At 40.2% G+C, this 23,059-nt stretch overlaps 1 protein-coding gene across 5 annotated transcripts in view; it reads left to right on the forward strand.

The window, feature by feature from the left end:
* GRM8 (glutamate metabotropic receptor 8) overlaps positions 1 to 23,059 on the forward strand; it is a 777,053-nt gene that overhangs the window by 164,073 nt on the left and 589,921 nt on the right. For all 5 annotated transcript variants that reach the window (XM_079152225.1, XM_079152227.1, XM_079152223.1 and 2 more), the window contains exon 3: positions 9,402 to 9,618. In XM_079152225.1, the coding sequence (XP_079008351.1) occupies positions 9,402 to 9,618 (217 nt within the window). The remainder of the gene's footprint in view (positions 1 to 9,401; positions 9,619 to 23,059) is intronic.

Raw genomic sequence — 23,059 nt, forward strand, 5'->3', positions numbered from 1 at the left:
ATCTGTGGCTGGCCTTTAGTGGGCCTTTCCTTTTTCCCCTCATTTTTCATGTGTCAGCTTAATGTCACTTCACCCAGAAAGCCCGCCTGGTCCCCCTGGACCAGGTGAGTGACCCTGAACTCTTGGCCGTGTGTGCAGCACTTTCATAGCGCTCATTACCAATGCTGCTAAGTGTCTGTTTGGCTCATTGTTTATGTAATACCTGTCTTTTCCATTTCACCACCCGCTCTGTGGGGTGGGAGGACCATGTGTTGTTTACTGTCCTATTTCTAGGGCCTGTCATGGTGGCTGGCACCTAGTGTGAGCAAATTTGTTGAATAAATTATTAAAATATTTGAAGGAACCATTCAAAAGACATTGAATTTCATTTAATCACTGATCAGAAAAAGGACGTGTATTGAATTAACCTTTTAAATTGTGTGTAATATTACATATGCAATGGTTATAATTTTCTAGAAATCACAGAGTAGTGAAGTGGAGAGAAATTAGAAAAAAAAAACCTCAGTGTTCATTTCTTTTTAAAGGAAAATTGAAGATCAGGAGAAGCTTTAAACTAGAGAAGCTATAAAATTAATTGGAATAGTAAAGTCCTTTTCAATAGTGAAGATTTTAATTCAACTTGCTATTAAAACTTTTGGGTGAATATATACATAGAGTAAAAACTCACACTACTAGTGACTTGATAGATTATAGCAAATCTTTCCCTTAGGAGCTGTTGTGCTTTCTTATTGTAAAATGTAATTAGCAGATATAAAAAAAGGTTTATTAATCTTAGAGGGCATAATTATGGTTGTTTATATATAAGTTCTTTCATGTTCATGGATTGCTCATCTTTCATATTAAATAAACAGGTTAAATGTCATTACCAATATGATTAAAATCATTACACTTTTTTTTTTTTTTAAACAGGGCATTCTTTTATTTTCCAAAAGAAATTCCAACTTAATTGACTTGGTTTTTGGATTTTCAAAACCAAACTAAAATATCTTAGAGTAGCTTTTCTGCCCAAAGTGTTTGGAAGCAATGTAACATACCAGCCCCAAATCTGCACAGCCTTCATAAATTTATTTAAAGTGTAAAATGGCTGATGTCCAGCAATACCTGGACCACATGGCTCCTGCTTGCCCTGCCACATCCACCTTCTCTCTTTTCCTTCTGCTCACTGCCTCTTGCCCCTGGGTTTCTAGCAGGCTCTGTTGAAGACTGGTAGGTATTATAAGTGGGGAGGTCAGGATATAATTCCCTGGTGGGCCTTGCTGTGTCCCTTTAGGGAGGTTACTACTTCTCTCAAGATGGCTCCTGTGTTCTTGACACCTGTCCTCTGTAACTGCTTCCTCCCACCCTTAGGGCTTACTTGGAGTCCACTTCTATTGACTGTGGCTTTCCTTTTCCTTGTGACTTTCCTTTTTCTTTTCCTGTGACTGCCCTTCCTTACACACTGCTCCTGCCTTGAAAAGCATGCCTTTTTTTAGATTTGAGTTACTATAATTCCAGTGTGCAGATTATTTCCTTCACTTCTCTAACTCATACAGTACTCTAGAGAAAGAGGTGAAGACTTTTTATATTTCAATAGACCATCTAAATGAATTATCAGAAACCAACAAATGACTTTGAATATGTAATATATATTTACATTTTCAAGCACACATGGAAGCAAAAATACACTCTGTGTTTTAAAGAAACCATGCCTCCTATGACTTGGTCTTCATGTCCACTGCTGACTTTCAGGTTCAACATCAGTAGCAAACCATCTTTGGATTATTTGTTGAGGCTGGATGGATTTGTCTGTCCCCTTCTGGTTGACTTTGTTGGTGGTGCTGTGCATATGTTAAGTGGAAGGTTCTGGTGAGGGGTGTGGTCTGCATCCTGGTCCATAATGGAATCAAACTGATGCCCTTAAATCTGCTAACATCACGTTACACTCAGCTGTGTTAACTGACATAGGCCTGTTCAGTGTGAGCATGTTTATAAAGCTTCACTTGGTCTGAGAGAGCTGACCTAGAGCAAAGGATAAAAATGCAGTACAGTGAGTAGATCTCTCTCACTGTCCCTGACTTTCACAGTTCCCCTTTTCAGTAGATGTACCCTTCTAAGCTCCATTGTGCATCAAAAACCAAAGGCTCAGCCAGGTGCGGTGGCTCCTATTTATAATTCCCACAACTCAGGAGGTTGAGGCAGGAGGATCACAAGTTCAAAGCCAGCCTCAGCAACGTAGCAAAGCCCTATGCAACTTAGTGAGACCCTGTGTCAAAATAAAAAACAAACAGGGGTAGGGATATGGCTCAGTGGTTAAGCATCCCTGGACTCAACCCCTAGTACCAAGAAAACAAAAACCAAAAACAAATGCTCAAATCCTCTTCTGAGTCAACTGTGACTCAATTGATGAGAAAAGCAGGGATGAATATGTCACATTTGGCACTAATTTGTACAAGGGAGAAGCTTAATTTTCCACTGTGTGGCCGGATTGTTTAGAGCAGATGTTGATTTGGAAGGGGAATCATTCTTCTTCATGTTTGAGGAAGCAAACGTGGGGCAGGTATACTTGTCTTTATTATGTCACTCTTTGGCCTCCTTTTTCCTCTCTCCATTCTGTTTTTGTGAAGTTGAAGAGCATGAAAGCTGGAGGCAATGTTGGGGAGAAGGGCCAGTGCTGGGCATTATCTTCTAGCCTATGTCCTCATTATGTAATTTCTGATTATATGTTCATGTTTTGCTATAAGCAACTAGTAGTTCTAATACTACAGAGCAGTGAAGTCTGAGGAGACAAAGTTAATGGCTGTAATCATTAGGCTTTTCTGGTCCTGTGTTTTGTAGCAACAGCAAATCCATCCCAAGGTTGGGTGTTGGGAAACAATGGTGTTGGCTACTGTTGCTAAAGCCATTATCACTGGAGATGGACTCAGGCAAGGACTGTCTCCTGAGGGGGAGTGTAGTTTCAAGATCTTTCACTGGAGAAAACCAATGAACAGCACAAAGAACCCACCTGGCCAACCTGCCCCACCAAGTTCAATAATTAATGAATAAGGTTGTTGGTAGAGACAAAAGAATGAAAGTCATTTTTTGGAAAGAACTAACTATGAGGATGCACGTGATTCAGGTCTTCTGTCTGAAAACCTGTATTCAAATGTGTGACCGTTTCTTCCAGGAAGACAATATATAACAATTCCAAGGGCTTCCTCTGAGCTATGCTTCAGGGGGCTTATTGCTAGCTTTGTTAGGAGTGTCTCAGTTTTCTTGGGTCTCTGGCAAATCAGAAAGTGTGGAACAGTTGCAGAACTCATGCCATTCTGAGCAGGCAAGGTAAATTTTAGGTTTGCTACAAATATTCCGATATGCGAACAGTGCAAAACCTTAGAAAGGCAGCTGAAGTGGAATTCTAATTTCCTTGGACCACAAAAGAGCCCCTTTGAGTCTCAGTAACCCCCATCTCACCCCTTGGTCATGTACAGTTAAGACTCAGGGAAGGCAATATGGAGAGACACAGTTTGAGGGAGATTTAGTACTTTTAGCCCTGTCTAGAATAATCCTCTACAGATAAAGATATGAAGGCACATATGATTAATTAATCTATGACTTTGGCCTTTGATTAGAATGTAATTTTAATTCTTCATTAATGATAAATTGACATCCATGGGCTTTTTCAAGTTGTTTGCCTAGGTAGTTCTGAAGTTTTCATGGCCAGTTTTAGAGTTCCAAAGAGCTTACTGGCAATTACATGCTTCCCTGTGATGAGTCTGCCTACAACTGAAATGGCACTTGGTTGATTTACATTGGAATTCTATCACCTCAGCTTAGTAAAAACAGATATACTAATACAAAGCTTTAGCAGCTAAATAGATCTTTAATTAATAAATAATATGGGAAATGGGCTATTTTTTACTTAAATAGTTTTATAGAAAAATCTTTCAAAGTCAGGGTACATAGAGGAAAATAAGTGAGTCTTTGATTAAGGGATCGACAGATTAATTTTTCCTTCAATGAATATTTCTTAAGTCCCTGTTATGGACAAGGAGGTCATTTACATCTGAAAACAATACAGAGAAGACACCTGTAAATCTACATGTTAGTAGGGGAAACCGAATACATAAATGCAAGTAGTGATAACAGGAAGGAAGGACATAAATAGGTGAAGAAGTAAATAAAAGGAGGTGGGTAGAGGCGTGAGCTGGGCTGGTTAGAGAGGGTCTGTTTGAGGAGGAGACATTTGAACTGAGTCCACAGGATGAGGAAAGGACTTGGGAAAACCTATGGGGTGATACACATGAGGCTTGGAGGATTAAAAGGGATTGGCCTGGTCAGGGAGCACAAAGAAAGCTTGCATGGTTGAACTGGATGAGTGAGGGGGAAAGATGGTCAGATGCCAGATCAAAGGATCATGAGACAAGAGGCTTAGGCTTTATTCGAAGAGCCATGGGAAAAAGACTGCAAGGCTCTGAGCAAGATTTTTATAGGATGCAACTTTTCTTTTTGAATGTCAATTTGGTTGCTGGTGTTGCATTGATTTGCAAAGTGCAAGAATGGAAGCAAGAAGACCCAACAGGAGTTGCAGGAGCCGGGGTCTCACAATGGCTTTGACTGGAGTAGGGCTTTTGACTCCACCTTGGCAAGGGCTTGTCTGAGATGGCTCCGGGAGTTCTAGACATTATGTCCAAATTCTGGTCATCATGGAAGAGGGAGATACATGAGAAAGACATATGCTGTCTTTAAGGACTCTTTATAATTTATGCTCACCACTGCAGGGAAGTGCTGAGAAATGTAGTCTAGTGGTGAGCCGCCAAATGCCTACATAAAAGTGAGAGCTGCTATCTAGAAGTGAAGAATAGTCACCAGAAAATAATAGTCTCTGCTAACTTTCTATTCAAAAATTATATGTGTGTAATTATATGTATGCATATGTATTTACATACATATGTAAATTTTGTTTTGAAATAGAACTTTAACTTGAGCTCTAAGTCTGATTTTTGGAATCCCTTCTTAGAATTTGTAAGTCCAAAATCCACAGAATAACTGGTTAAATGTAGATCAGGTAATTAGATTTGTTAACAACTAGGCAAGCACCAAATAACACCCCAGACACGTGGCTATCTGTGAAGAACTGGATTGAAGAACTGGATTGAGGGAATTCAGCTTGGACCTGAGGTTGAAATGGTACCTCCAGCTGCTATACCACATCTCAACCTTGGGATCCTGTCTAGAATACTTGAAGTCCTCTTATTCAACCAGCAGCTTGGGCTTCAGGCCTTTCTTACATTCCTTGTTGCCAGAGGAACATGGAACAAAGGACAGTGGGCTTCTTCCCCAAGAAGAAAGGTCCTGACTATGTAAATAAAAGAAGCCTGGGATGAGTGTGGGCAGGTCAGAGAATAAAGGGAAAGCTTGTATATACTCTAGCTCAACATATGTAGAACTATGGTTTCTGGTTTAGGGTTTAGATTCTTCTCCCTGTTAGGGACATGAAGTAAGAGGTGGAAAGCTAGCTAAGAAATTTTGTTCTGAAACAACCCAAGAAGGGGAGGGCTGAGGGGCAGAATCTCCTCTTCTGTAGGCAGAAGTGAGAATGTGGAGGGAAAAATCATCAGAAGTGGAAGCTAATACATGTTTTAGGAGGGCATGATGATGAGTGTCCTGAGTTGTGGAATTGCCTCATATACGCTTTATTTGGGTGATAGAAATATGGTCTTATTTTAATCACACATCATCTTATGAAACCTCAGCACAAAGAAAATGCAAAAGAAAAACAAAATGACAGGTGTTTTCAAGTATGCAATCTGATGCCTTTAGGAACTGAAAAGAGAAGAAAAAGGAAAAGTCATGCAAAGACAGTGGTAGGCAATGCTGGAAGGGAAAGTGGATGGAGGAGGACCAAGAGGTTAGGGTGGGCTTGGTGGGGGGACCTAGAGGTTCATCATAGGGGTGCATTGGGTAGGCTGCTGGCACCCTCCGGGGTCATGGAAAAGAGGCTAACAAAAGGACTTTGTAAAGTGTGGGTGCAGGTAAAGGAATCACCATGGGGAGCTGAAGTACTCAGGAATCAGCAACAGTGGGGAGACCTGCAAAGGCAAGGGTGGAGAGTGGTCAGTGGAGCCTGGAAAGAGCTCTAACTGTGGTGAAGGCTCAGGTAGAGAAACACTGCACCAGTGGGGGAGGAAGCTGGAAGAAATCAGCTCTGACTTCCGGATCCTCTTTTCCTGCCATGTTCTGTTGGTGTTTCCTGTTCGCCAAACTCAACTGCTAGCCAGAGGCAGGAAGGCTTGGTGGTACAGTAGTAAAGAGCAACTCCCCAGGACATACAGCAGGGTGCAGGGGCCCGAGGGGAAGACCATGCCCATATTTTGATGGAATGCTGGGAAGGCGGCATGATCAAATTTCCTGCCATGGTTTAATTAGCAAATTGCCTCCAAACATTCATTGAGCAATTGCTCTGTCAGCTGTTGGGGATACTCAATAAATTAAGAGCCCTCATTCCTGAGAGGATCATAAGCAGATAGTAAAGATTCAAATGTCAGAGGGCAGGGCTATGGGAGTGAGGAACGGCAAAAGGCAACACTGCCTGATAGAGTTGGGGGAAGCCTCCCAGGGAGAAGGTGACATTGGATGTGCAGAAGATCACCAAGTGGAAAGCAGAGTCTCCCCACACAGGGAACAGTGTGGGCAAGGGTACTGTTGCTGTCAGAGTATGGAGAGAAAACACCAGGCAGGGAGAGAGGATAGTGCAGTCTGCTGATCAGTCCAAGCCAGACTGGAGAGTTTGCATTTTATTCTTAAAACTGGCAAGTGGGGATTCACGGAGGCTTATCAAGGATATTACTTTAAAAGGATATGGGAACTGATGAAGACTGCTCTCCCTAATACCTTCTTCTCTTGATATATTTTTTCCTTTTATTTTTCTCTCATTTCCCTCTCGACCTCTCTCCCACACCCACCACCTTTTTATTGTTGCTGCTCCTGGTAGATGAAATCTCCAGGATTGGGGGTAGTTAGAATGGATTGGATGTAGAGAAAAGAAAAAAGATCTTTAATAAATTCTCACTTCAGTAAGGGTTTAACTTGAGGATAGTGGAAATATTGGGGCTACTGGCACAGAAATTAAAATGTTTAATGAGCCAATGCTTAGTGGTCTACTGTAATAAAATAAAAATGAGTTGTGACCTCATGATAACTTGAAGAGTTATCTTGAAATACTATCCCTATACCATGATGTATGTTATAATAAACTGCAACAGCAAAAAATAGATGAAAATACACATGCTCTCACATTACTTTTTCACACATTGATCTGCAAAGAGAACTCTTCAAGACTTTGGGGAGAAAGTCCATTACTGAATTAATAAAGCAACCATCTTCTATCTACACTTTTATTTTATATACCCTTTACACCTGTTTAATTAATCCTAAACATGATGCTGACTGCTAATTAAACAGCCCTGGAAGTGACTGACTGAAGGTAGTAATTTGAGATAATTAGTTTTGGTTTCAAACACTCAATTTTCACACTTTGTGCTCATTTTTAGAAAGGGGTGGCTCATTATTATAGACAGGGTGGGGGTTGTGTAAGGCATTTTACTGCTGGACTCTGAGTAGCTGGAGAAGTGGGAGGATTATGTCTACAAACAGGACAAGGAAATGGTATAGTGCTATGGAAATTCCTGTAGAATACTTTTCCCCTGACGTGTGTGTGTGTGTGTGTGTGTGTGTGTGTGTGTGTGTGTGTGTGTGCACGTGCATGCACTCTGTGCCTCCCAATGTGAAGGTCAGACTGCTGAATCTCTTTCATTAGAACATAGAAACAGACATGGTTTTGATATTTGGAAATTTTTTCCTAGTAAGGGGCAGATCACATCGAGTCATTCATGATTTCTTTCCCAGGTTCTCTAGCAGAAAACAAGAAAAGGTAGAAAAGACCAAGATTTGGTGTATGGTTTGAGATCTAGAGGCATGCCTTCCTGAGTAGTCATGTGTTTCAGAGGCAGAGTCTAGTGAAGGCAGCCACCCGTCCAACAAGGCCAGAGACAACTAACAGCAGGAAGAGGGAGGTGGGGTGTTTTACATGGTCACAGTCTTGGTGAGTTAACATGCCCTCACTAAGAGATCAGAACCAGGAAGAATTTAGGGTTAAAGAGGCTGGACTGAGTGGTCCTGTTATGTCAGTATGTGTAGATAGGTTGATACAGGTTAAGACAGAATTCTTCAGCACCCGGTGAGCTCCAGGCACATCACGGCTTCTGCACCTGGGTGAATGAGGCTTTTGTTATATCTCAGGAAGTTGGGTGTTACTTCACTGGCCACAAATATGGAATAGGACTACTTAATCTAGACTTAGAAAGGCTGTCCAGGTGTTCAGTGCTTTTCAAAGATGTCAAGAGAGGAGTCAAAACCTTCGCATGGATTGGAAATCATCTGGCTAGAGGGTGGTGGGTGAGCAGTGGATTCCAGGATGTATAGATTTGCATGGGAAGATACACCCACAATGTCTTTGACCTTGTCTTCAGGCACTGACATTAGCTACAGCATCTGATGGAGAATAAAGTTGTTTTGTGTATTAAGTCAGGCCTTCATTTTCAAATAAACCACCTAAGTTAGGACATGTTTGACTTCTGAACTTCCACCCACATCCCAGTATAGCAGCTAAAGGATGATGAGATGCCTGGCTGTTCAGTCCACCCTCCAAAATTATTGAGAAATGACATAGGGGTCCTAGTTTTGAAAAATCCTTTAGAAAATTTGACCTGTTCATGTCAGAAAATAGTCTCTTAAAAGAATTTATGGTCTGGATTACTTTTCTTTGTGACTGTTAAGGGGAATTGGAAAGATGTTTTTATTAGAGATACATGGTTGGTTATTCCCAGACCTTTTTATGGTATTCATGATTGTACCAATAAGTGGTGAATAGGCTTTCAAAACTACATATGTAAAATAAGTTACCAAAATGCAATCTTAAGACTTAAAAAGCATCAAGTGTCAAGAATATCTTACATTAAATTTTCTGTCATTTTTATAGCCTTTTTGTCCTAACGTCAAAGATAATTTCAGAGGTGACCTTTTCTGATATATGTATGTACTGTCTTCATTTCTTTCTCTTTTCTGTGTCAGAACAATCATGTACAGAATAAAAAAGCAACAATGAAAAATACAAATGTTTTCCTTTGGCTTATGAAACTATTGAAATTGAAGTGAAAACTAAATTCTTTCTCACTGTTTACAAGTATATGCATTAAAAGAAAGCGAGCCCATGGATCATTATAAAATACTTTCTAATTAAATTGGTAGTCTGAAATCTTATTTCGGCTTTGAGCTGCTATGTCTAGGTTTTTGTTATAGCTTTGATGGTTTAGTCTCTTGTGATAGTCCATCATTCTACAGGATTCCTCATGGGTTGAAATTAACTGTCATTTGTTTTACAGATACCTCAAATTAGCTATGCATCCACAGCCCCAGAGCTAAGTGATAACACCAGGTATGACTTCTTCTCTCGGGTGGTCCCTCCTGACTCCTACCAAGCTCAAGCCATGGTGGACATTGTGACGGCCCTGGGATGGAATTATGTGTCGACACTGGCTTCCGAGGGGAACTATGGAGAGAGTGGTGTGGAGGCCTTCACCCAGATCTCAAGGGAGATTGGTGAGCATATATTTATCATATGATTGTATTTAGAGGTGACAGGTTGCTGAAGTCTGATCAACTCCAAGTATATGGAATAATTAGAGCTCCTACAGATGCGTGCCCTCAGCTGTCCACTGTAGAGGGAAGCTGGATGTATTATAAATGATTTTATTGTTCCTAGGTCATTCAAGGTGACACTTTGGTGCTAATTTAGGAAGTAGAGCTCCTGACTCAGGTGAACATTTTTTTTGAAGTTGTCCGTTTTGATGAGGGAGTTTGCTGGCAGAGTAGAGACACTGCAAATTTGAATAAATGGCAAACTATTTGATTGTTCTAGATGGAAGTTTACATTAGCAAGTCATTAAATTAAAAAAAAAAAAATCAGTGGAATTTAACATCAACACCAGAGGGATTAAGACTAGTAGTTGTCGTAAAGTAATAAAGTAATACAACAGGAACCCCCAAGGCTGTATTTAAGTGATATTCTCATTGTCGTTTTTGACTTTTTAAATTCTTAGGTAAAACTTTGAAGCTTACATGGGGGTGAGAGGCAAAATGTGAAAATTTGGTTGGAACAAGTGCTGAGAAGCTCTATCCTGGACTGTCTTCAAATCTCTATTGACATTTCACCAATGTGTATGTGTACCCACGAGGTTGTAAATCCATTGCACTACTTGAACAAAAGAGAACAAAATAACAACTTAGGTCATAAATCTGATTGCCGATTAGTCTATAATGTATCTTTGTGGATGAAAGGCGACATATTATTGTTACTTAAATACTATTATTATGAAGGAATGAATTTTTTAATGTAGGTAATAGCAACATCTTGTGGAAAGATTATAGTTTCCATTGACTGTTTTTCAGAAATTTGGAACTTGAAGGAAGAAATTCTTTGTTGGAGACAGGAAAAGAGCGTGGGAATGATTTGGGGTTAACAATAATTACCAAGGACAAACAGTCTAAAGTTATTAAAAATAAGACTTACCTGAAAAACTTGTAGATGCCAGGATCTGTTCTTTTGTATAAGATGCCTTACATTGTTAACTGAGAAGAATAAGTATAAATTGGAAATGTATTATGCACAATATTTGGTATATTTAACATTTGTTCTATGACTATGCTGTTGTAGAAACTGTAGAAAGGTCTGGTCTTGTTGGACAGATTAGGTTAATTTATTTAATTGGAAAACTGTTCACACCTGCTGTAAGTGTCCATGATGCCATAATCTTTGCTCTTTGGAATTTTAAATTATATCACTATTGCCATAAAAATGATTCAAAACATTCAATTGAACTTTATATTATCTTCTCGGGTAAAAAGCCCAAGTTTATCCTTAGAGAAAATGCCTACTCAGATGAAAACAATAGCTGTTGGAAGCAGGGTTAATACATTATTTAAGCAGCTGATGTCAATTCTAACCAGAGTGATAATTCAACACGAGAAGGAAACTAATAGAGTATGTATTGAAATAAGTTTTCTGCAGTGATCCTGGGCATTCTTCAATGCCAGGAAACATTTTTGTGTGCATGAAACAGATTACTGTGAAAAATTCAATGCAGGACATAATTTGCCAATTGTTGTGGAATCTGATAAAATGCATTATTCTAAAAGTTAAGTGGGAGTACAATTTTATTCTTTTGACTAAAATAAGAAATATTTAGTTTTTACTTTTTAAGGAGCATTGCTATACTCTGGTAATACTGTCACATAAATGGTTTCAGATGGTGCCATTCATTATTGCTGTTTCTATCTTAGTCATTAGTATGGGAGAAAATAATTTTAGTGCCTTGTGTATGCTCCTGATTAGAGCAACACATTTTTTTCTATGTTGCTCCTTTCAGTTTTCTGTGACTTGATTGGCTGTCCATTCTATTTCAGTTCTCACTTATCTGGGGAATGGAGGAGGGATGGGTTGTCAATTAATATGCAGAATACTGAAAAGGCCAAATTAGTACCACACTAGAGTATGCCATAGAATATATTAAATATCAAAATCATCCCTAATTTTAATGACAAAGATTTTATCTAGAGCAAAAATAGCTGAAAATTAAACCTTTTACATGACAATGATATTAATGGGAATGGCAAATGGTAGCAACTTAACCCATTCTGAAATTATCTGATGATTCTAATGAAAATTCATTAGTTCTGTAACATTTGCTGCTCTTACTACAACACTGATGACATCTCTGTCAGGATGTTAGTAGTGTGTTTTTAAAAATCTTAGTATCTTTTCTAAGAAGGAGATATATAAATTCATTTTTGGAGTGTCTGCCTATTAATAAAATTATATATTTTCCAAACTCTTATAAATAAAATTTCCCTTATTTGGTTCTGAATTTCTCTCTTTAGCAACATTGATTGCAAAGAAATTTCAGTCTAAACTGAGGCATACTATGTCTTATATCTGATTAATTCAGGCATGTCATAATAGAATGAGAGTGAAATGAAAATTTGCTTAGTGATAAAATTGTTTGTACACTTTGATTAGAATGTTGTTTTATTTTAACAGAATCTGAGACCAAGGGAAGTTTCTTTTGTGAATCTGGGGAAAGGAAATTTATGAGTGAATGGTGGCCATGGACAGATGTCAGCAACAGCCTTTCCCTAGGTGATATCCTTCTGAAGGAATGATAGAAGATGAAGGATAAAATAAAGACAAATAGCTCCTTGATATCCTACCTGTTATAGTGTCAGCCCAAGGCATCTTTTGGCTAAAAGATTTTATTGGAGAAGCCAAAAAAATATTTGGGATCAACAAATAGCACAATTTGGAGCATAGTGTGTACAGTGAGGTATAGGATACAAAATTTGTATGGTTGACATTGACACATAATTGAGTATTTGAGATCATAGGGTGTTTATTTCATTCTTAATTTTCTAGACAATGAGGAAACTGCTGAAGTATGAGGGAATCTATCAGGATATGTACTTAAGTGGAAGATGGAGAGACCAGTTAAAGAGCCATAGCAAGCCAGGCACAATGGAGCCACCTGTAATCCCAGCAGTTGGGGAGGCTGAGGCAGGAGGATCGTGAGCAAAAGTGAGGTCCTAAGCAACCCAGTGAGACCCTGTTTCTAAATAAAATATGAAATAGGGATGGGGATGTGGCTCAGTGATCAGGTGCCCCTGAGTTCAATTCCCAGTACACTGCCCCCCCCCAAAAAAATAAAAGTGCCATTGCAATATCAGTCTTGGCCTGATACAGGATTGTGATAATAGAAATGGAAGAGGAGACAGACAACAGACACATCTAAGGTGGAGTCTATGGAAATTATGTAGAGTTGAAGATAAGAAAGGAATTAAAGGTGACTTTAAAATTCCATACCTGAATGAGTAGGAGAAGACAAGTACCATACACAGAAAAGAATGAAGTGGAAGTAGGTTAGGACTGGAGACCTTGAGTTTGGTCATGAGCATACTAAGCTCTGGGTACCAGTACATACACTGATGGAGAAGAGCAGCAAGGAACACCAATCTGAAATTAAACAGGAGCTGAGATGCAGTTCTGAAGCTTGTTTCTCCGAAATGGAAGGGAGGGAGCGTTGGTTGGTTGCTAAAGTAGAATATGTCAGAGTGAGAAGCAAAGAGGGTCAAGGGTAGACTCTGGGGAAAGCTCCAGTACAAGGAGTGGGATAATGGCCTACATGCAACAATGGGAAGCTAAGAATAGGGCAGAGTGTTCTCCTCTCTTGATGGGTTTGTGGTCATCAAGGGCTCTCAGTTGCCTATGAAGGTCTCCACTACAGGAGGAGGTAGAAAGAGTTCTTTAGGAAAAATTCAAGGAATTTATGCAATTTTTTCATTAAAGAACAGGAACTTTTGCCAGAGGGCATAACTAAAAGTATGTCGTATCATTACAGAGAACCAAGTAGAGTCCTTGAGAGGTGTTTCTGATTGCTAAGGCTACCAGTGCCATGTAACACAGTCTGGGTGTCTTCAAACAATAGAGAATTTTTGGCTTGCAGTTTTGTGAGGATCAAAATCAGAAAGCAAGGTATCAGCAGGGCCAGGCTACCTCTGAAACCTGTAGAGGAGAATCCTTCCTTGCCTTGAAGCTTCTGGTGTCACCACATGGCCAGCTTCTGCTTTCTTGTCCCTGTCTTCATGTCTTCTCTTCTTACAAGGATGCAGGATGGATGAAAGGCCCTCCTTACTCCACTGTCACCTCATCTTAACATTTGCGATCCTACTTCCAAATACATTCCAGGGCATTGAGGTTAGGATTCCAACATGTCTTTTTGGGAGAGAGTTCAACTCATAACAGGATAATTGTGAAGTACTCAGGGAGAATGCTTCCAGTGTGGGAAGAGACCACAGAGGTCATTGAATTGGTAGTGAGGTAGTCCAGGAGGACAGCAAGGTGGCAATAAGAACAAGAGGGTGCTAAGCAGATAGAACTCTGTTAATGGAAAAGCCTGTGATATGACCAGGGTTGAAGTTCTTTTGGAGGGTTATGAATTCTACTCTTCCAGTCTTGACGACTTATGTGCATGGAGTGACATAATGGATAACTGAGAGATCCAGATGAGTGTGTGGGGCGGGGTCCCAGTGTCTGGCTTCCCACGCTTCAAGGTAATAAAGTGCTTCCTCTGGGATTGTTATGGATGCTGCTGATATGAGCACGTACTGGTTTTTCCACTGGCCTTGCTTTGTGCATAATTTCTCATAACACCTGAAAAGTTATGAACATCCAGAGAATCCCTTCTGTCTTAATTTGTTTTTATTTCCCCCTTTTGTCTCTGTTGGCTTGAGTTGCTGCAGGCTGTCTTACTCCTTACCCACCTTACACACCCTCAGTTTTTAGGACCACCGTCCTCTATTTGTCTTGTTTTAATTATTCCATGTGATGTTTCATTGATAGTGTAATAAAGAGGTTGATAGTACTCTCTTTTGCTTTTCCATCATAAGCTCTGGGGCTTGTAGCTTGCGACTCAGTAAATGACTTCCTTGTGTCTTTAGACAGGCTCTTTCACTTCTTTGTTTTACCTTATTATACTACTTTTAAAAGAAGACAGGATAATAAATGTTAATGCTGCTACTATCATTCTAAGGGGCCAGGAAGCTAAAGCTTTATCTTTGAAGATAAAAGGGATTTGTGAAAGCCTGACGTCTTTTCAGGTGGATTTGCACCGTGTGGCGACACACCTCCTTTAATCAGTCCTCAAGTTTGTGAACCGCTTATGGAAGCCGACGGGCCTTCAATTCGTCATCACATACATTATGGGGGGCAGAATAGACCTGAATCTGTCAAATCCATATTTGACATTTTTTCCTAATTTGCAAATGCTGGAAGCTTCTGCATATTGTCTGACATGTGTTCAGAATCTTAAAATCTCAGCGCAGGAAGAGACCACAGAGGTCATTGGATTGGCAGAGACTCTGTTTCAAATGTTAATATAATAAACAGTTTAATTAATTCATTTTTGTGTATAAAATAACTAACACTTGCCAAAAAATTGATAGTGATTTATTTTTGGTGAGGGTCAAGCAATAAAGTAAAGGACATATCATTCCTAGTATTCCATTAAGAAGTGCCTGCTGATCATATTCTTTAACTTTGTATGGTTTTAAAAGAGCATTTTTCCCCCCTTGGGTTATAAACAAGAACCAAATTTCTATTAACTGAAATGGATTCACTTTAAGATTAAAACAAAATATTTTCAATGACAGAAAGAAAAGAATACATAAAGAGCAGCTTTTCCCCTCAGATGTTCATTGCTTTGGAAAAATGACTTCCAGCAGGCAAAAATCAATTTGACAAAAGTATTAATGTTGTAAAATACTGTGAATGAAAGGAAACATTTTAATTCAATTGAAAATTTTACTTTACATTCCTACAGCTGAGTTCCATTGATAACACCACATTTCAAGTTGCAAATCATATTTAATTAATATTAACACCAGGTAATTGGCAAGAATAACTTCAAAGGAGGGCTGAGGAAATTGCAAATTGGAACTGCAGGTGCAGCAATACTGCAGAAGCTTTAGAGGGTTCCAAAGAAAGCATATGTGATTTTAACAATTACTGCAGGACCTGATCAAATAGAGTGTCATTTCAAAGTTGTTCTTCACTCTGGCCCTTCCTGATATTTAGGACTTAGTAACTTCCAAGCAGCAACAGCAGGTATTAATGTGAACTAGCAAACAGCATTCAAATAAGTGCTTTGAAAACCTACGATTCAAATGCCATAAGTTTTTTGTAAACAGTGGCAGTTTGATACAGTGGAGCCCATTTGTGAGCCACAACTTCCTTAAATGCCCTTTGTTTAATTATGAGACTTTGTTAATGATCTTCTCTGAGGGCTAATTTCCTTGTCTCTAAGATGGGAGCCTTCTATTCAGTGATCCTCAAGTGATGTAATACTTGTGAGTTCTTTATTTTTGTTTTTTAAGAACTCCAGTGTGCTGTTTAATATCAGCTTTTACTTGTGAAAGGAATGGGGATAATACAGATCTTCCCCCAAGGTGACAAAGCTGTATATTATTGTAGGGATGATAGGTGTGATTGCCTGGCACATAGGATACTGAACGAGCAGAGAATGCTCTGCTTGCTTTGCTAATTACCTTCAAACTTAGCCATATGTGACAATTCTGCCTGAAAGGCCAGAGAGGAGGGTTTGAGGGACTCCGTACCCCCACCCTCTTTTCTCTTTACTTTACAGCATCTGAGGCAAGTATTCTACCCTGTCCTTTTTTGAATATTACTTATCATGTCACCTGACCATTGGCATTTTAGTTGCCATTTTAACAGGACTGAGATGGTGGTACAAGTTGGGGGTCTCTCACCTCATCCTTAGCAGTGTGCCCCCAGGAGCTCCTGTGCTTAACCCTGTGGTACCACTCACCACTCTGATTGTAATGCTGATTTCACTCTGTATCTCTTCCACCTGAAAGTGTTTTATTTCAAGAAGGACCCACTGATACCCAGCAAAGTGTCTGGCTCATAGAAGTTGCTTCATGAATACCTACTGAATGGCCAGTCCCCACATTCATGGCTGTGTTGGTCATGTGATCCTAGACGTAAGGCTTGCTTAGGCTCTGGGAACTGATGTTTCTGACAATGGCTTAGTCATTAGCTAATGTGTAACCTCTAAGGGAAATTTCTGGGGCTTCTGTATATAGACCTCAATTTTTTTTGTTGTTGTTTCTGGAAAATACCAAACTTATAAAATAGGATTTAGCCCAACTGTAATTCTTTAGCCAGACATCACCAGGGCTTCTTACTGGCTAAACTTGAGTTCCAGATCTGTCAGTGGGACCTTGGATAAGTCAATTGTGTTGTACCTCAGTTTCCTCATCTGTCAAATGGTGATAACAATTGTGTAAGAATTAAGTAAGATCATACCTAATAGTGGGTGGCTCTGATAAGTGGTCAACAACTCTTAATTTGTATTGTGTTAGGAGTTCATGCTTACTAGTAGGTGGCCTAGAAGGGGTCTTACTATTTGCTCGAGGAACAGAAGGAAGCACACCAAGGAGTAACAAATCCTATATATATATATATATGTTTTTAATTTCTTAGCAGGACTAATATGTTACCTTGAGTAGTGCTGGCATGTAGTTGAATACATGCGTTTAGTACTGTCAGCATGGGCTCACCTAATCCTCCTGCTCCTCTTCTATTCTGAACCTTCCAAATACTAAATGATTTTTCCAGCATGTATAATATACCCACCATGTGTCAAGCCACACTTGGTCAGGCTGAGGATACAGAGATCAGTCATGGTCTCTGCTTTCTGGCAGGTCACTCTGTGTCAGAGGATGCCAGCATGCAAACAATTACAGATTAATGTGACCATTGCCTTAGTGGAGCTATCATTCAGAGATATTACCCCCAAACACCAGGCCCAAGGGAGGTTGTCCTTCAATTCAGATAACAACAAGGCCTGGTGTGAGGCAGTGGAAGGTGGTGGTTGGTGGATCCCAAGGTCAAAGGGAGTACACAGTGTGATGGGAATTAAATTAATTTCAATAACTTCAACAAAAACTTTTTTTTTTTCCTGAGAGAAAACAAGCACAAAAATTGAATGTAAAATATGATGCCAACTTGGTGGCATATATGTGTGTGAAGTGTTTAATATATTTAAAATATATATCATGTTTCATGATTATTTATTAATCATCTGATGAATACTCAGAGGTCTTCACTTACAATCAGCATGAGACGTGCCCTCATCAACCTGCTTTTCAAGATCACTCTTACCCACCCTCTCCCGTACTCTTGCCCACAATTTTGATTTTACTCAGCTACTGAGTCTGAGCCAGGACTAACCACTTGTACCCAGCCTCAGCTCACAAACTGTCAGGATGTGAAAGGATTTTGCCCTGATAGACTCTGTCATCAGGGACGTGTACCAAGTCCCTCTCTGTTACTGCAAACTTACAGTGCTGTCCTGTATATGACTTACACTCTGGATCCTTGGAAATGGATCTGTGCCCAGACTCTGACCTCCTAGGATTCCCACCTGTTCCCTGTCAACTTCCACCTGATTTGGCATAAGCATCCATCATCTGTGTATTCTCACTCTCACTAAGGTCTGACTTCACACGAAGACTTTGAGCAGAATGCTGGCTGTGTACTGGCCCCTACTGTGTGCTGGGGTCCTGACCCTCTCAAGTTTGTTGTCTTTAAACTTCTGAGGTCCTTTTAATATTATTTCCATTGTTAGAGTCTATGAATGAATAGATATGAATTTCCTCGAATAAAAGGATTTGGCCTCAGGGAGTAGTTTGAGTTTCTCTCTCTCAGAGATTCCTATACAAATGCTTAGAAAGGGCTAGAATCTGTTACCTCAAAAGTGCAGTCCTCGTTTCAAGCTATTTTTTTCCAGCTACCTAACTCCCACTGCCAACTGCATTAGTTTCCTAGGACCGCCGTAACAAAGTACCACAAATTGGGTAGCTTAAACAACATAAATATATCGGGATGCGGTTCTGGAGGTTTGAAGTCTAAGATCAAGGTGTCAGCAGGGTTGGTTCTTTCTAAGGACTATAAGGAAGAATCTGTTTCATTCATCTCTCATAGCAGTATTTTGGTGGCATCTTTGCCATTCCTTGGTGTATGGAAGCATCACTGTGATCTCTGCCTTCATCTTCACATGATTTTCTCTGTGTGCGTGTCTGTGTGTGTCTCTCTGTGTGTCTATGTCCAGATTTCTCTCTACATATAAGGACACCAGTCATATTGAATTAGGGGCCCATCCTACTCCAGTATGATTTCATATAACTTCATTTTAATTTAGTTAATTAAATTTGCAAAGACCCTGTTTCCAAATAAGATCACATTCTGAAGTACTAGGGGTTAAGTTTTCAACATATCAATTTTGGGGTGCACAACTCCATCCATAAAACCAACCATGGCTTCTGGATTGAGCTCTGATTGATGGAGTTCTGTCTGAAGTGAGACCACATTTGTACTGGTCCTTTAGATGAATTTTGGGCCTCCTGGTTTCCCCTGAAGGATCTGCTTCTGTAAGTTGGGGAGCCAGAGACTTTCCCCCTGACCCTTGCTGGGTGGTCACTGCAACACCTCACCTTTGTTGTGAAATGTCTAAGTCACAACAAGAAGTATATACTTCCCCTTGTCTTGGTCCCAAAGAAATCACATTCTTTTATTTTCTTTTCCAAAGACATTTCCTTGTTAAAGGCAACAACAGCACTAGATGAGAACTTTAAGGTGCAATCTGTACTTCACTATGTTGATAGAAGCACATAATATAAAAACACCCTTCTGCAGAAATGAAGCAACATCAGAATCCATTTATGTTATTTTTATAGGCCTTAAAAGAGTTGGCCAGAGAATTAGGAGTATGTTTTCTCAGTTTACTTCATAACTTCTCAACTAAGCAACAATTATAGTTTCCTTAAAAATAAATGACTCAAGAATAATAAAATCAGAAGGCTGTAAGATGAATAGTTGATTGAAATAGGTGCCAGTTATTTCAGGGGTTATGTCCTCTGGCAAAGTTGTGCAGAGTGGACTCTGTTCTCTGGCATCTGCATGTTTGACAGATGCGGGGCTCCTTTCTTTGCTGCTTTCACTGCTACCTGACCAAAGCCATTTCATGATTTAGTGGGGGCCCCAGGAGGGCTTGAGAGGGGAAGGAGAGAGTGAACCTCAAGTCAGCACATTTGTTTCTTGTTAACAGCTCTGGGAAGAGGTTTGGTCAGGAAAGGAATTTCAAGTAATGATTTAAACATATCTTCTGGCAGTTGTAGCAGTGAGGAAAAAAAACGAATGCTTCTTGTAACAGCTCAGACACACTTCCCAGGCAGTGGTACGCACAGCCATGTGACTCTGGAGTCACATTTGCATCATGTATCACGGCGGGCATGCACATAATGGGCTGTTAAGGGAAAGAGGGATGTTCAGGGTACATTGCCAGTCTTTTGTATTTGATATCATAGAGGGCAGTCACCAAGGCTTCCTTCAAAATGTTGCGAGTTGTCATTGTCAGAGGGAAGCCTATGCTGCATGAAACGATTCTGACAGCCAGTGTGACATTGCACTCTATAAATATTTGAGCCCTTACTATGTGTTGGGGCCTTGTTTGAGGTGGGAGGAATGTGGTGCTAATGAGACAGACCTGATTCCTGACCTCTTGCGGTTCCCCTTCAAGTTTACTGTCTTCCCATGTCTTGTGTCCTTTCAGCCTCTCTCTGGTTATGGGAATTTATCCCACAGAGTGGGATGCCGCTGACTGAGAGAGAATCCATGAAATGGCTGAGAGAGAACCTGCATCTGTCATACCTGTGGCTTGATCCTTCATGTGTTCTGGAGAAGCTGAAGCTCAGCCCAAGGTGTCCATGTGTGTATGTGTTTGTATGAATACACACGAAGATATAGGCCTTTTGTCAAGGAAAGAGACAGGCCAGCTCATCAGGTGCAGATGCTTAGGGGCAATGCCAGTTGCAGGGACAGTAAAGAATTCTATTCAGACATGAAGAGCCTAGATGAGAGATTATGGTCCTGGTCATGCCTGAACCTACTGCCATATGGCATGAGATTCACACTTACCATCCCTCAGCCTGAAGTCTGCCTGTCCTCCGTGTTGGTCTGGTTAACAAGTCCTTGTCTTTCCATTCTTGGTTATTTCCAGGAAGCCTTCAGTTTTCTGCATTTCCCCTTCTCTAAGTCAAGTTGTTTGTGTTCTGTCCAATGAAAACTACTCCCTGCTTATATAAGAGGAAAGTTTATTCAGAAAAAATGACTACTGCCTTAGAGAGAATGCCCCAATCTCAGACATCTAGAGGCATCACAAATCAAGAGACAGGGCTTTTCTTTTATAGGGTAGGGAAGGATAAGCAAAAATGGAATAGAATCTATTAAGGGAAGTTTGGGCATGACCAGGGGGATCTGACAGGACAGTTTCATGTTGTGTTCAGCTGATTCTCAGGGGAAGCAAAGGGAACCTGCTCCAATATTTAGTGATTTCTTAGGTTTAGGGGAAAGCAGAGTCCATAGTTCCATAGGAAGGAGAGAATCCTTCTGTCCAGACCACATAGAGGGTAAGAAGCAGGCTACTGTGGACACTTCTATGATTCTATACAGGTATCATACCATTTACTGTTTTAATTACTTCTCTCTCTTCCTTCAGAAGTGGAGAGAATCTCTTTTTTTCTTTGTTTAGTAAGTAGTTGCAGGACCTAGGAGATGCTATAAAAATGCTTGTTAAATGGGTACAGGGCAGGGGGCTGTATCCTGGAGATGTGACATCAGGAAGAAGAGTCTTGGAGAAAGGTAGATGGGACAGACTAGGAGCTCACATGAAAGAATTCTGTGACAGAAGTGGGATCGTAATGCTGGGTTTAGCATCACTTCTTGCCTAGTGGTACTTGGGAGACATGGTCTATGGGGTTGTGGCTGGGTATGCCACAGGAAGATACGTGGGAAGGAGGGAAAGCCAGGAAATTAGAGTTCAGGGCCAAGATTAAGTCATGATACAGAAGCAAAAGCTTAAGTAGATGACAGCAACGTCAATGGCCAGATTGCTAAACTTGATTCTGAGAATCCAAACAAGATGGCAGATCTGTAGTTCTGGTGAAAAAAAAGAAGATTAAGAACCAGAGAGCTTCTATATCCGACAAAGGGGTGGATGCAAATATCAGAAAGTAGATTAATGGGTTGGACCTATTACTCCTGTTTCGACTGGTTTTGAGTCTTCAAGGTATGTAGATGTGTGATATGATTCCTGGCTGCAACATGTCCTAAAGCTCTTCAGACCTTCTGACGTATAGAGTGACTCCAGGTCCTGAGAGCTTGCTTATTCATAATTCATTCCATACATGCTTTGTGCTTATGCTATGTCCAAAGAACTGTGCTAGGTGCTGGGAATTTGCAGATTTGGTCCTTGGCCTCTAGGGTCTTAGATCCTAATGAGAAGACATATTTGTTTTTGTCCCATATTTTTTAATTGGTACATAATGATGGGGTTTGTTGTTACATAATCATACATGCATGAGAAGACTAGTTAAAAAGAAAAAGGTAAACAAGATAATAATTATAAATTGTGTCATATTAAGAGAGAAACAAATGAATGCTTATGGTTTCTTTGAGAGACAGCCGGGAAACCAGTGTCTAATGCACCAAGGGTAGCAGGCCTAGAGATGAGCAGTCAAGGGGTACTGTAGAGCAGGCCATGGCTGGAAGTGTAGACTTTGTCCTCTGCAGTAGGAAGACTTTGAGGGGATTTAGAGAACGGTATGGTATTATTGAGGCTTTAAGAAGATCATGTACCGAAACTGGATTGCAGGACAAGATGGAAGCAGAAGATAAATTAGAAGTTTACTCCAGCTCTCTAGGCAAGGGCTGGGTTGGCTAGATTAGAGCAACCCTGACAGGGAGAAAGTATGAGTGTGTGAGTTGGAATTGGCACAAGAAGAGAAGAGGTCGCCAGCCTGGAGGACTGAGGTCACTTGATGCTATAAGGATCTATGCCCTTGAAACAAAACTCCCTGAAGTCACCTTGGCCAACAGCAGAGAATGTCCTGGAGCCCTTAGATTAGGAAGGGGGTGTCCAGAATGACTATGTGATCCTTTTGAATGAGCGAAATCAGGGCAGGGACGTCAGGTGAACTATTTCCTGGCAAAATTTCTCTGATGCTTTAGTGAAAAAGAGCTAAAAATGAAAATGCCTCCCAAGTTGTTGTTACTTTTTAAAAAATAACATCTGTATATAGATCTTTATTGCTAATTTTTGTTGGTGGTAGGAGGACCTGGAATTTAGAGTGTTCTTAATAATTTTCAACGTTTTCCCCTTAACTCATATTTCTTGTTGCTTTTTTATGCTCTCATGTTGCTGGTTCATTTTGAGGCTCATTAATCATTATGCAGTTTTCTGGACATTTTTGTGTTCTCATAACAGTGGCTATTCTGGAAACATGCCTGGGTCCACGTAGTCAATGGTCACAAGGGTGATTTGACACCTTTGTCTCTAGCAATTAGGATTAGTGC

Source organism: Sciurus vulgaris (assembly GCF_902686455.1).
Source record: "Sciurus vulgaris genome assembly, chromosome: 8".
NCBI classification, from domain to species: domain Eukaryota; kingdom Metazoa; phylum Chordata; class Mammalia; order Rodentia; family Sciuridae; genus Sciurus; species Sciurus vulgaris.